The sequence below is a fragment of the Erythrolamprus reginae genome, chromosome 1 (genome assembly GCF_031021105.1).
Source record: "Erythrolamprus reginae isolate rEryReg1 chromosome 1, rEryReg1.hap1, whole genome shotgun sequence".
NCBI lineage: Eukaryota > Metazoa > Chordata > Lepidosauria > Squamata > Dipsadidae > Erythrolamprus > Erythrolamprus reginae.
This window is the reverse complement of record NC_091950.1, coordinates 286487854-286501636: the sequence shown is the minus strand read 5'-3', so window position 1 is coordinate 286501636 and position 13783 is coordinate 286487854. Positions and strand designations below refer to the sequence as shown.

General features: G+C 38.4%; 1 protein-coding gene across 1 annotated transcript in view; it reads left to right on the top strand.

Moving 5' to 3' along the window:
• Positions 1–13783, top strand: part of RNGTT (RNA guanylyltransferase and 5'-phosphatase) — a 160261-nt gene that overhangs the window by 9529 nt on the left and 136949 nt on the right. Inside the window, exons 5-6 of the mRNA XM_070733192.1 lie at positions 5977–6052; positions 11395–11647. Coding sequence (XP_070589293.1) covers positions 5977–6052; positions 11395–11647 — 329 coding nt within the window. The remainder of the gene's footprint in view (positions 1–5976; positions 6053–11394; positions 11648–13783) is intronic.

Sequence of the window (13783 nt, the reverse complement as noted above, 5' to 3'; positions counted from 1 at the left end):
TATTAAATGTTTTTAGCTTTGTTGTCGGCTATGAATAAATTAACTGCCTTGAAATGGTCCTGGGTTGGGCCTAGAGGCAAAAAGGAGCTGTGACATTCCTTCAATATATCAGGGTGATCCGACATAAAACACAAACACACACACACACACACACACACACACACACACACACACATATATTTCTGTTGGATCACCCTGGTATATATATAGTTAATTTATTCATAGCCAACAAACTATGTTCTGTATGTGATACATATATATGTATGTATGTATGCATGTATGTATGTATACATGTATGTAGATTGTTCTGAGTTCGGGTTTTGCCCCGTGTAATATTTTGAGTGTACAGTGATCCCTCGATTTTCGCGATCTCGATCTTCGCGAAACGCTATATCGCGATTTTTCCCACCCGATGACGTCACTCTCTTCCTTCCTTTCTCATCTTTCTTTCTCTCTCTCTTTCTCTATCTTGCTTCTTCCTCTCTCACACTCTCTTCCTCCCTCTCTCATCTCTTTCTTTCCTTCTCTCTCTTTCTCTATCTCTCCCCCTCTTGCTGGCGGGCGGCGGGCGGCGGGCGGGCGAGCGACGGGCATCAGCAAGGAGCCGGGGTTTCCCCTTTGCGTGGGCGGCCGGGAAGACCCAGGGAAGGTTCCTTCGGCCGCCCAGCAGCTGATCTGCTCGGTAGCGCAGCAGCAGCGAGGAGCCGATTCGGGGTTTCCCCTTTGCGTGGGCGGCGGGGAACGCAAACTCCACCATCTACGCATGCGCGGCCATAGAAAAAAATGGCGCACATGCGCAGATGGTGTTTTTACTTCCGCAACCCTACATCGCGAATAATCGATTATCGCGAGGGGTCTTGGAACGGAACCCTCGCGATAATAGAGGGATCACTGTATATGTATATAGTATATGTATACATATATAACATGTGATATATAGATATACAGTATATATATTTACATATATATGTATGTATGTACGTATGTATGTATGTATGTATGTATGTGTGTGTGTGTGTGTGTATATATAAGTAACTCAAGGCAGTGAACATACCACGTACTGCTTCCTTCTATTCTCCCTGCAACAACAACTCTGTGAAATGGGGTTGAGAAAGCATGACTAGCCCAAAGCTACCCAGTTGGCTTTTAGGTCTAAGGAGGAGCTAGAATTCACTGTCTCTCAATTTTTAGCTGTAGACCAAACAATATCTCCACAAATATATAATATTTTATATATCCTTAGCGTAAATTAAGATTCAAAATAAATACATATGAGCACAGAATCATTTTTACTTTCGTTATATAGCTTTATTAGTCACTTCTATTAGCTGAAGCACAAATAGCAGAAATAAAGGATTTTTAAAAAAGAATCTCTGCAAGCAGCAAGATTAAGGGCATGTGCTCCTCAGAGTTTACCTTTTAATTATCTCCATCTGAATTGTTAAATGCATTTGTCAAATTCCAAATGATGATTACATATAGTATATTATTAAATATACTATAGTATATTAATAGTTTATTAAAATATAAACTCTTTTCTTTCAATTGAAAAGAAAATGTAGTTTCTATTTTACCAGGGCATAGGTTAAATTTTATATTGATTTTTAAAATTTAGCCTTTTGTGTGTTTTTGTTTAGTTAGTTAGTTAAATAAAATTTGACAGAGGCATCAAAAATCTGTGAACGATTCAACCTCTAGTAATGATGGTCAAAGGACAGAGAGAAAAAAGCACTATAATTAAATATAAAGAAGACCAAGCTAAAAACAAGCCGAGCAACCAGTGCTAGAATAGAAAATGCTGAAATGATTAATAGTTTCTGTCTTTAGTTTCAAATTACCAAAATTTGGACATACTGTATTATCTGAAAGCAAAGCTTTCTGGGAAAGGTGGAAAGAAAGAAGATGACCAACAGCAAGGCAGATGGATTCAATTCCTTGGTGCATATTGAAAGACGTGTAGGGCCAGGTTGGTAACATGTCAGCCTGAAGCAGATCTATCCAGTTGCTTAAACTCAGCACTAACTTCAAGGCACATAATCAAATTGAATTGAGCTAATTTAGACAGATTCGGGAGTTTCAAAACTCATGAGAAAACTTAAATTATTACAATATTGAAACATAATGAAATCCATAAAAGACAGCACTCCTGAGCAAACCTATTTGCTCTGATAATTGCTGTCCAGAATCATTGCAACAGATATTTCCAACAGCTTCATTTGAATTTTAAAACATGGGAGCTGGATATTTGGATGTGGTTTTTAAGATTTGTTTTTTTTTCTTGGCCACTAGATGGAGACATTGCCACAGAAACAAGGCAGAGGTGTTTTTGGAGATGTGTACAGTATATATATATACTGGTCCATTGTTTAAATTGAATGCAGTCTTTAGAATTTTCTTATAACAGTTGCTGATTGTTGATATGCAGTCAGTTTTAAACCATATTAAAATAGAAGCTACTTGTGAAAAATCCTATGGGAATAGGATAATCTTGAAACCCACCTACTCCATAAATACAGCCCTCAACCGTAACTGGTTTCTGGGAATAAGTGAAGCAGTAGCCTCATTTCAGCAATTGATATCAAGATAAAAGCATGTGCACTTCTGAATCCAGAATAAGTGCTGAATGCACTTTCTTTCCATAATCTGGTGCTCTTTTTTTGTGCTATATGGGCAACAAAAATTCACCAATTGTAAGTGTTGCTAACTACCATATTTTTCGGTGTATAAGACGCACCAGAGTATAAGATGCACCTTAGTTTTTTGGGAGGAAAATAGGGAAAAGAATCTGCTTATCAGATATTCATCTGGCTAGTGTCCTTAGTCTGGTCAGCTTCAGCACATTATGTTATCCCCTGGTTAGAGCTTAAAAAAAAACCTTATTCAGAGAGAGTAACAAGGAAAGAGTTTGCAAGCCAGTAAGAGCTGGGAACATCATTAGTACCTAGAAAGAAACAGTTGGAGCAAGTAGAGCAATGGAAAAAGCCCTGCAAAGACTTAGGGCTTGGAAAACCTTAGCAGAGAGTAACAATGAAAGAGCTTGCAAGTCAGTAAGAGCTGGGAACAGCACCTGGTTAGGGCTGGAAAGAAACATTCGGGCCAAGTAAAACAATGACACCCCCCCCCCCGCAAAGACAGGGTTTGGAAAACATTCCTTGCAGAGAGTAACAATGAAAGAGCTTGCAAGCGGGTAAGAGCTGGGAACATCATTAGCACCTGGTTAGGGCTGGAAAGAAACACCTGGAGCAACTAAAGCAATGAAAAAAAAATCCCCTACAGGGTTTGGAAAACATTCTTGGCAGAGAGTAACAATGAAAGAACTTGCAAGTTGGGAAAAACTGGGAATATTGTTAGCACCTGGTTAGGGCTGGAAAGAAACATTTGGAGCAAATAGAGAGTGAAAAAAAAATCAAAGACAGGGTTTGGAAAATATTCTTCGCAGAGAGTAACAATGAAATTGTAAGAGCTGTAAGAGCTGGGAACATTGTTAACATCTGGTTACAGCTGGAAAGAAACTTATTCGGAACAAGTTAGAACAATGAAAAAAACCCTGCAAATACTTAGGGCTTGGAAAACATTCTTCACAGAGAGAAACAATGAAAGAGCCTGCAAGGTAACAGCTGCGATGATTGTTAGCAGCTAGTTAGGGCTGGTGTGTGCGTGCGTGCGCGTGTTTGAAGCTACATTCAGAGTATAAGACGCACCCTAATTATCAGCCTTTTTTAGGGAGGAAAGAGTTGTGTCTTATATACTGAAAAATACGGTAAGTGTCCTATGAAGATTATTATTATTTTTGCCTTACGTTGTGACATTAGCATTTTGTCTCCTGTATAAGTTGGGCTAAATAGCTTGATGATGGGCAGTCTCTTTAAATGCCACGCATCGTGAAGCATTCATTAATCCTGTTCGGTCATAAAATCAAACCTGACAGTAAACTTCAAACCACAGAGGCAAGAAGAAGATAATGTTCTAGGAAATGATTTTCCTCTCCAGATCCTCATAAGAAAGAAAATGGCGGTGGTTGTGGATAAGAACCAGAAAGTACAGGATAGGTTAGAAAGGACAGTTTGGACCCTCTCTCTGATGATATTCAAAGAAATACCTTGATATGTATTTAATTTCACACAAATAAGTGCATTTTCCTCCCTTTCCTGGTTTCGGTTGCTAAATTTGTTCAGTGTGTCTGTGGTTCAGTCAGATATTTGAAGCCATTGATACAGTTATTTATTTGCAGGGTTTGGGGACTTTGTCAGAAGTTTGTTTACAGAAGTATACATTCATTCTAAGGCAGTGGTTCTCAACCTGGGGGTCAGGACCCCTCTGGGGGCTGAACGGCCATTTCACAGGGGTCACCTAAGACCATGAGAAAAGACAAATTCCCCATGGTGTTAGGAACTAAAACTTCTATTCAGGCACCTTGGAACATATTTTTGCAATCCGACCAATCAGGCTTTTACAATGGGGGTGTCCCTCTGAACTTCCTGCCAATCAGCTTAAAGCTCTGTTGAGATAATTGGTGCTAGACTTATGGTTGGGGGTCACCACAACATGAGGAACTGTATTAAGGGGTCGCGGCATTAGAAAGATTGAGAACCACTGTTCCAAGGAATATGACAACTCAGCAAGTTGTATTGAAAAAGCAGACTATCATCCTGGCTTGTGTATTATGCAAAATATACTGAAGATTCCAACCTCCCCCCTACCATTCTGATAGGAACATTCTTAAGATGTATCTGGAAACCTACAGAATATTTTTTCTTCTTCATGTGTCACTAATCTATGTAGTTTTAGTGCATGATATGACTGTACGTATGTTTTTTTTAATATTGGGGTTCCTTGTTTTTAGATTTTTTAAATGCATAATTGCTATTTTAGATTTTAAATTATTAGATTTGTCAATACATATTTTTCTTTATCACTGTTGTGAGCCACCCCGAGTCTGCGGAGAGGGGCAGCATACAAATCTAATAAATAATAATAATATTAATAATAATAATAATAATAATAATGATGATGATGATAATAATAATAATAATAATAATAATAATAATAATAATAATAATGAGACCTCACCTACAAAAAGATATTGACAAAATTGAACGGGTCCAAAGACGGGCTACAAGAATGGTGAAAGGTCTTAAGCATAAAATGTATCAGGAAAGACTTCATGAACTCAATCTGTATAGTCTGGAGGACAGAAGGAAAAGCGGGGACATGATCGAAACATTTAAATATATTAAAGGGTTAAATAAGGTCCAGGAGGGAAGTGTTTTTAATAGGAAAGTGAACACAAGAACAAGGGGACACAATCTGAAGTTAGTTGGGGGAAAGATCAAAAGCAACATGAGAAAATATTATTTTACTGAAAGAGTAGTAGATGCTTGGAACAAACTTCCAGCAGACGTGGTAGATAAATCCACAGTAACTGAATTTAAACATGCCTGGGATAAACACATATCCATCCTAAGATAAAATACAGAAAATAGTATAAGGGCAGACTAGATGGACCAGGAGGTCTTTTTCTGCCGTCAGACTTCTATGTTTCTATAATAATAATAATAATAATAATAATAATAATAATAATAATAATAATAATAATAATAATAATCTATTGATATTTGCTGACACTTTAAAGTTACAGAACGATGATTGAAAAATGGTAGAAAAATGCCTTCCATGTTCATAGGTTGCTCTTATGTCCTCAATCCGTAGTTTTGGTTTCAATGCGCAAAGCAAAGAATGGAAGCATTTGCTTATCCAAGGAAACATTTACGTGGTCGGCTCTGTTCACGCTCTAATTTCCTCTTGCAGAGAAGGAAGAAGTAAATGGTATGAGAAGAAAATGAATTACTGTATTACATACTAGTTGAGGACTAATTCTCTTGTAAGGAAAGTGATTGTGACAGGCAAATGTTCTTGATGCTTTTAAGTGAGCTTGGTAATTGCAATTATATTTTTTCTTCATTTTTTTTCTTCTAGGTGTTCACTGTACGCATGGTTTCAATCGTACTGGATTTCTTATCTGTGCCTTTCTGGTTGGAAAGTTGGATTGGAGGTAATTTTTTGCAATGAAAAAAGATAACACTTTTTGTCAATATTATATCAATAATAGCACAATTACATTATTGTACATATGTCAACAATGTCATTAATTATGAATATGTTTTGCTATATCTTGCTAGTGGGATTTACAAATTAAAGTGACTATAAAACATAATGAAAGTAAGGAGACCTTGTGGATTTTACTCTGCTAGTCATTGCACACTATAGGGAGCAGTGCTCATCTCTGTTTCAAGGACATTGAGCCAGGGCTATCCATGGTCATGTGGCCAATTACTTTCCTATGGAAGTGGTACCTATTTATCTGCTCACATTTGCATAGTTTGGAACTGCTGGGTTGGAAGGAGCTGGGAAGAAAACAGTATCTTATCCCGTCATGTGGTGCTTGGATCTCAAATCTGGGCTGATGGCTTTCCAGTGACAAGGCCAGTGTCTTAACCACTCTGCTCCATGAAATGTTTTGTATTATAAAGTATATGCCAACTTTCTAGTATATCATCAAGGAGGGAAAGTCACATTTCTAAGTACCGGTATTCTTCGATAGATTTTATTATTGCCAGATAGAAATATTTAGATTAATTTGTTTCAAGACTGATCGGGATTTTTAGAAAATGTTTGACCTGTTTCAGATGTTCTGAAGGTAATTTTGACTTGATGTCTGTTTTTGTTCTGAAATTTGGAAAAATAATCTCGTTTTTCTTTAGTCTACCATTATCATTATTTGCTGTTATTAACTTTATGTGCTGCAAAGCTTGATCAGATTCATGGTGGGTTATAACTATTTTTTTTGTTTTGTTTTCCAACAACATTATGAATTTCATGAACTATTTATAAACATTGTCATATAGCAGGAGGGTGAGTATGATGAACAAGTGATAAAACTAAACACTGAGTTCTCTTTCCCTTGTAGAAATGCTACTGTTTAGGGCAATAAATGTTTAATAGAAAAGCAGACCTGTCAAAACACAAACCATAGTTTTTGGAGTATAAGACACATCTTTTTCCTTTCTAAAAGAGACTGAGAATTTGGGCGAGTCTTATACTCGGAATGTGTTGTGGTTAGCTCTGGCCCAGCTCCTGCCCCAAGGAATGTGAAGGTGGATGTGGGGGAGACATCCACATGCTGCAGGCCTGTTTTGCTCCCAGTGGAATCTGCCAACGAAGCCTCCTCTGACCAAGGAGACGTGAGTGACAGGGAGGAGGGGAGTTTGGCAGACAGCCCAGGAGGAGATCAATCATCTGTATCATCCCTGGATTCTGAACAAGAATTAATGACATATCCACGCATGCGTAGAGTGATGCATAGGAGACAACAACTGAAGGATTATTACAAGAGAAAATGAGGCCACCTGTGGTTGGGTGGGGCTGCTGTAATTAGTGCTACAGATAAAAGCACAGCCTGGTGTTTTAGCCTCATGGCAGTTTATCTGATTCATTGTTTCGTCAAGATCGTGGTTTTTGTGCTGTTCAAGATTGTGTGTGGACTCTCTGGACTTTAGAATTGGACTCAATTTCCCAGTTACTGGGTGAGCAATTGGATTGCATTTCACCTCTGCCTTGTGTGTACCAGAAAATCCCTTTGACATTTAAAAAGGGAGCTGTTTCTGTTTTTCTGTTTATAAAAACTTTTGGGTTTTCCTTTTATCGTGTGGTGTGTGTCTTTCTGGACTAATTACCCTGTAATTACGGGCGGTTGAAACACGCCGGCAGAACACTTTAGCAAGCCCCTTCCCCCAAATAAGGTTAACAGAAACAAAGAAAAGCACATTTAAAGAACCCTCAGCCTACAACGATATACGTACGATTTTAAGAGAAATTTTATATATCTATGAAAAGAGCCAGTTGGGGGCAGTGATGAATGCATCAGGCTAGGAATCGGGAGACCCCGAGTTCTAGTCCTGCCCCAGGCACAAAGCCAAGCTTGCCTGACCTTCCTTTGAAAGGATTGCATTGCAATGTGTGGGATGCATAAGAAGTACTTCTTTAAATCAGCCAGATCTTTTTCTGGGCTTCTGCAGCTGCTGCTTGTGGCATATTAAATATTAATGTGCTTTATTTTGGCATAATGGACTGGAGGATATTCCATCAGAAATTTTGAAGTATAATACTAAATTGGCAGGCATATAATAGGAGGGGAAGGAAGGGTGAAAATTGACAATACACGAGAAAGAAGGGGGACTGTTTTTAACCGTGGCTGTATGACAGATTGTAGAAGGAAGCAAGGCCAGTTATGCCTATGCGTATGCTTTCATAACTGCATCATTAGCATGATAAAAGTTGCGGCTGCTTTAAAGATGCAAAGAGAGATGCTTATTATGCCCTCATGCTTGAAAATAACCTCTCCTAAAGAATAGCTGATATTAACAGACCCTCTGCTGTGCAAATTGGTTATTCCAGGGTGACCAGCTTTTGTAGAAAGGGTAATCTTATACATACCCAGGGATAAATCTATTTTATTCAAGAGCTAAACGTAATCTGTGCTCTGTATGTGATATAGAAAGGTGAAAGATTTGAAAACACTGTACTGCATTTACATCTAACTACTTTAAAAAAATAATAATCTTGAGATGCTGATAACCACTCTACTAAACAAATAATTCCCTCAACACTGTCAGACTTTCTACTAAATCTGCACTTCTATTCTACTAGTTTTTCTCATCATTCCTATCACCCATTTCCTCCCATGTTGACTGTGTGACTGTAACTTGTTGCTTATATCCTAAGATTTTTATTAATATTGCTTCTTCATTGCTTATTTGACCCCTATGACAATCATTAAGTGTTGTACCACATGATTCTTGACAAATGTATATTTTATTTTATGTACGCTGAGAGCATATGCACCAAGACAAATTCCTTGTGTGTCCAATCACACTTGGCCAATAAAATTCTATTCTATTCTATAATGTGGTATTAGCAGTGTGGCTTGGGTACACAGTTGTATACACACTGAAATAGTGTGCATTTGTTGTCTTTGACACAATTTAAAATTTCAAGATCATTAAGATATGTTTTTACTCTTTACTCAGATAATTGAAAGATTATATCCAGGAATAGTTAGGATTTTAGGAATACGGTTTCTTTGTCATATGCTCAGGTGAATTGAAGGTTCTTGAAGAACCTATATTGCTTTTCCCAATAATTAAATGTTGAATGCTGTATGCCAGCAGTAGCTATTTATTATGTTCTTAAAATTTTCACACTTCAGTGGTGTCTAGACACATATTAATAATATTTTACAGTAGCTCCTGTAATAGTTGCAGTTTGTATTTAATTACATTCTCTCCTCTTTTTTTGGCATTCTCAAGGCATGCCATTTCTCCAACCCTCACCCTCCCAAATCATTGCTTATTGCTGAAGATGCTCATCTTCTTTAATTTGGAATCAGTCAAGTGAGAGGTATCCTGTCTTTAGCAGAAAATGAGAAAGTGACACCCTGCCCCACTCTTTTAGGAAGCTCTTCAGTAGGCGTAATTTTTGTGTGGGGGTTCTGTGGAGATCACCAGATTTCATTATTTTGTATGTACAGTATTTCTTTTACTGTCCTAAATCCTGCCTGCATATATTCTGTGATGAATTTAAGTGTTCAAAGTTATTCTGTGGCTTTGCTTTGGTGAATATATCAATGGATTTTATGCTTACTACATTTAGAATTAAAGTTTTCTAGTTTTACCATTTAGCTGTCAGTGTGTCTTTTATGCCACTGAGGGGAGATGCTTCTCCTGATCAGAAAACTGGTTTATTGTGTTGTTGTTATACATTTTACTTGCATTATTTATATGCTGCCAGATTTTAATTTTATGTTCCTAAAGCTCTCCAGATTATAACCTGAAAACTCAAAATACAATTATTTTGTATCTACTGTAGATACAGTATATTGGTTAGAGCCATTTTGAATTGAGTAGCATACAAGATATAGTAGCTAAATGAATACATTAATAATTGTAGTTCTTGTTTTTTTCTGCTCACCCTTTGCAAGGCAGCAGGGCTGACAATATAGCAGATTTAAAGTACTTTCTAAAAATGGTGGAAAGGGTAGAAACTAGGGGAGAATTTCTTCAAGATAATAGTTTAATAGAATCGTCACATTTTAAAAAGTCTCCTTTCTTACAGCACTGTTTCCAATAGACATGTTGTATGAACATTCATTTACTGATTGTTTGAAGTTACAACAGCACTGTAGAATGTTACTTAGGACCAGTTCTTGGAGTTCCAGCTGTTGCAGTATTCTTGTAGTCGCATGGCTATGATCTGGTTGTTTGATGCCCAGCTCATGATTACAACATTACAGAAGTTGCAATCATGTGATCACACAATTACCATTGTTTCTTGCTGGCTTCCCACAAGCAAAGTCAACAGGGAAGCTGGCAAGAGGTTAGAAGTTGTAATCAGATGTGGTCTTCGCTTAATATCCTTTGCGGTCCTTAATTTTGATGATAACCAAAATTGTCTGTAGTAAGTTATGTGGTCACAGGATTTTGCACTTTATGATCATACTGCTTAGTGACAGAAATTCCGGTCCCAATTGCTATTGTAACTCAAAGGCTACTAACATAAAAGAAATTATGGCTTGTCATGCTGTCAACCAGATGTTTAGACTGGATTTGGCATGTTTATCCACTCATCCTTCCCAAGAACCTGAGATAGAAAGATTTCTATTTGATGGCATTAAAGGTATCATTGTAGATGTAAGCTGTTCCAAGTAAAGCTGCCTTTTGCAATTATTGTTAATTTCTGATAGTTGTTTTTATCTTGATTATTTCTTGTAAGCTGTTAAGAGTCTCATTGTTAATTAATCAACTAAATATATATGCTGCTCAACTCTCAGCAATTCCAGTTTACAAATTATTTAGTTATGTATTATTCAAGTTGAGTAAATACAATTCAAATGTAGATATCAAAATATTACAACAATAACAAATATGTGCTTTAGTAATATTGTGTGCTTCTTTATTAGATCACTAACAAGGGCACATGCTTGTAAATAATCATTACAGATACTTGCACTTTATTGAAGTTGGTTTGTTGCGTATATATATTATTGAATGAAAAGCTAAGTTTTAGTTAAAAGTTAGTCAAAATAAAATAGGTTTTCTTGCTATCAAGGTTCATGGGTCCTATGACATCTATTCACTGCCCTTAGGGAAGCCTTGGTTAAGAACCCTCTCAATATAGCCTTGGCAGTGTAATAAGAACTGCTGTGAGATTTTATGGGAGCCAGTTGGGAATAATTTGATGTTGGATCTGCTGCTGCTCCATCTCATGGTTTTTTGGAGCTATTTCTGAAGTTTTCTCTTCACATCTACATTGTCTCAACAATATCACTGTTTTTTGCAGTATTGAAGCTTCTGTGACTACGTTTGCTCAAGCCAGACCGCCTGGTATCTACAAAGGTGACTATTTGAAAGAACTCTTCCGTCGTTATGGTGATGTGGCTGATACGCCAGCACCACCTCCTTTACCAGAATGGTGCTTTGACGAAGATGAAGATGATGAGGAGGAAGATAACTGCAAACTGGGAACTTCAGAGTCGGAAGCTTGCTCATCAACTTCCTTTTCTGGCAGAAGAAGAAAAGAACCCATAAAGCTGGTAATGGTGAACTAGAGCATAATATAGCATGTTCTTGAAATGGTTTTAAATAAGTTATTGTAATTACTTTAAAAAAATACGTGCCTTCAAGTCAGTATTGATTCCTGGCAAGTGCCCAGACTAGTCCCTGAAGTTTTCTTGGTATAATTGTTAAGGCACCAGGCTGGAAATCAAAACACTGAATTCTAGTACAGTAATACCTCGTCTTACGAACCTAATTGGTTCCGGAAGGAGGTTCGTAAGGCGAAAGGTTCGTAACATGAAACAATGTTTCCCATATGAAACAATGTAAAAGCGATTAATGCGTGCAAGGGGGAAAAAATTTGCAAAATGATGCTCCCCTGGGCGCCGCCGCCCGGCGGTCACCTTTTAAAACAGTCGGGGGGCTTCTCGGCATTCTCTCCAACCCGAACTTTTGCCGAACTTTTCGGGTTCGGGTTTGGGAGGCCGCCGAGAAGTGCTGCCGCCCGGCTGTCACCTTCTGAAACAGACGGGGGGCTTCTCGGCGTTCTCCGGAATGCCAAACCCGGAAGTTTGGGTTTGGGTTTGGGTTCCAGAGGCCACCGAGAAGCGCCCGGCTGTTTCAGAAGGTTACAGCCGGGCGGCACCGCCTGGTGGAGCGCCGTTTTTGCAATCAGCAGCGGCGTTTTCGGCCGATCTGGAGGCTGAAACGGAGGTGGGGAATCTCAATCGGGAATTCCATGGGCGGAGCTTTGACGTCACGAAGACGTCCTTCCTGGAGGCCACATTTCGGGCTGGGCCAGGAAGGACGTCTTTGTGACTTCAAAGCTCCGCCCATGGAATTCCCCATTGGGATTCCCCAACTCCGTTTCAGCCTCCAGATCGGCCGAAAACGCCGCTGCCGATCGTAAAAATGGCGCTCCGCTGGGCGCCGCCACTCGGCTGTAACCTTCTGAAACAGCCGGGTGCTTCTCCGTGGCCTCTGCAACCTGAACCCGAACCTCTGGGTTCGGCGTTCGGGAGAACGCTGAGAAGCCCCCCGACTATTTTAAAAGGTGACAGCCAGGCGGCGGCGCTCAGCAGTGTGCCATTTTGCGATCTGTGGTGGGTTCGTAAGTTGAAAAAAGTTCGTATGAAGAGGCAAAAAATTTCCGAACCCTCGGTTTGTATCTCGGGGGGTTTATATCATGAGGTACCACTGTATTGCTTTAGGCTTTAAGTCATCTGGATAACCTTGAGCCAGTCAGTCTCTTGACTCTAGAAAGAAGACATTGGCAAGCCAGTTACAAAAATGTTGTCAATGTTAATAGAGCATGTTAAATTTATGCTATTCAGAACCTGGCAAATTACCCACAATTTCATAACCTCAGCATTCCGATTTCCCCATTGTACATGCTGTACTGAAACCATAGATTTGCTGCTGAAATGTAGAGTTAAAACAAGAAGTACCTCTCCTTTACAAAGTGCTGGTAGAATACAGATGAAATTAACATACGAGATGGCTATGTTGTTTAAGATGCCCAATTTGTATTCTCTTCATCTAGCATTCATTTCATGCTTGGTAGACCCAATACGGGAGATAAGATGAGATCTCATTATGATAGAAGGGAAAAAACAGTTAAAAGTTTTGAACCCTTTGGTTTTCAGCTCTCATAGTTGAGACTGTAGCATTTTTCTGATAGTGTTAGACACTTGAAGAAGGGACATGCATTAAAGCGCTTATTGTCCCTGTCATTGTATTTTTATTCTTTTATTCTTGCTCTTGTTTTTGTTTGACAAATTCTAATAAATAAAATAAATAAAAGTTGCATACTGGATTTGGGGTCCAGTATGGGAAGGCATCTAGTAAAATATTAATTTAGTTAATAAAATAGACTGCCAAACTCCAAACAACTCTGGGTAGCTTCCAGTAAAATACCATAATACGAAAAGAAAACAATCAGACAGATCCAGAAGTAAAAATCACAATTATATTAAAGTAAAAGTACCTAGCAAGTCTATCCCTGGGCCTGGAAAAACAGCCAAATACTCAGAGAGTTTTGGAATATCATAAGAATACTGTATTTCAAAACTTAGGGTGTTGTAAATAACTCTTTTGGTTGTTTGTCCTCCTTCGCTTCCCATATTCAATATTTTTTTCTACTTTATTTATCAGTCATAAATACTTCTATTCTA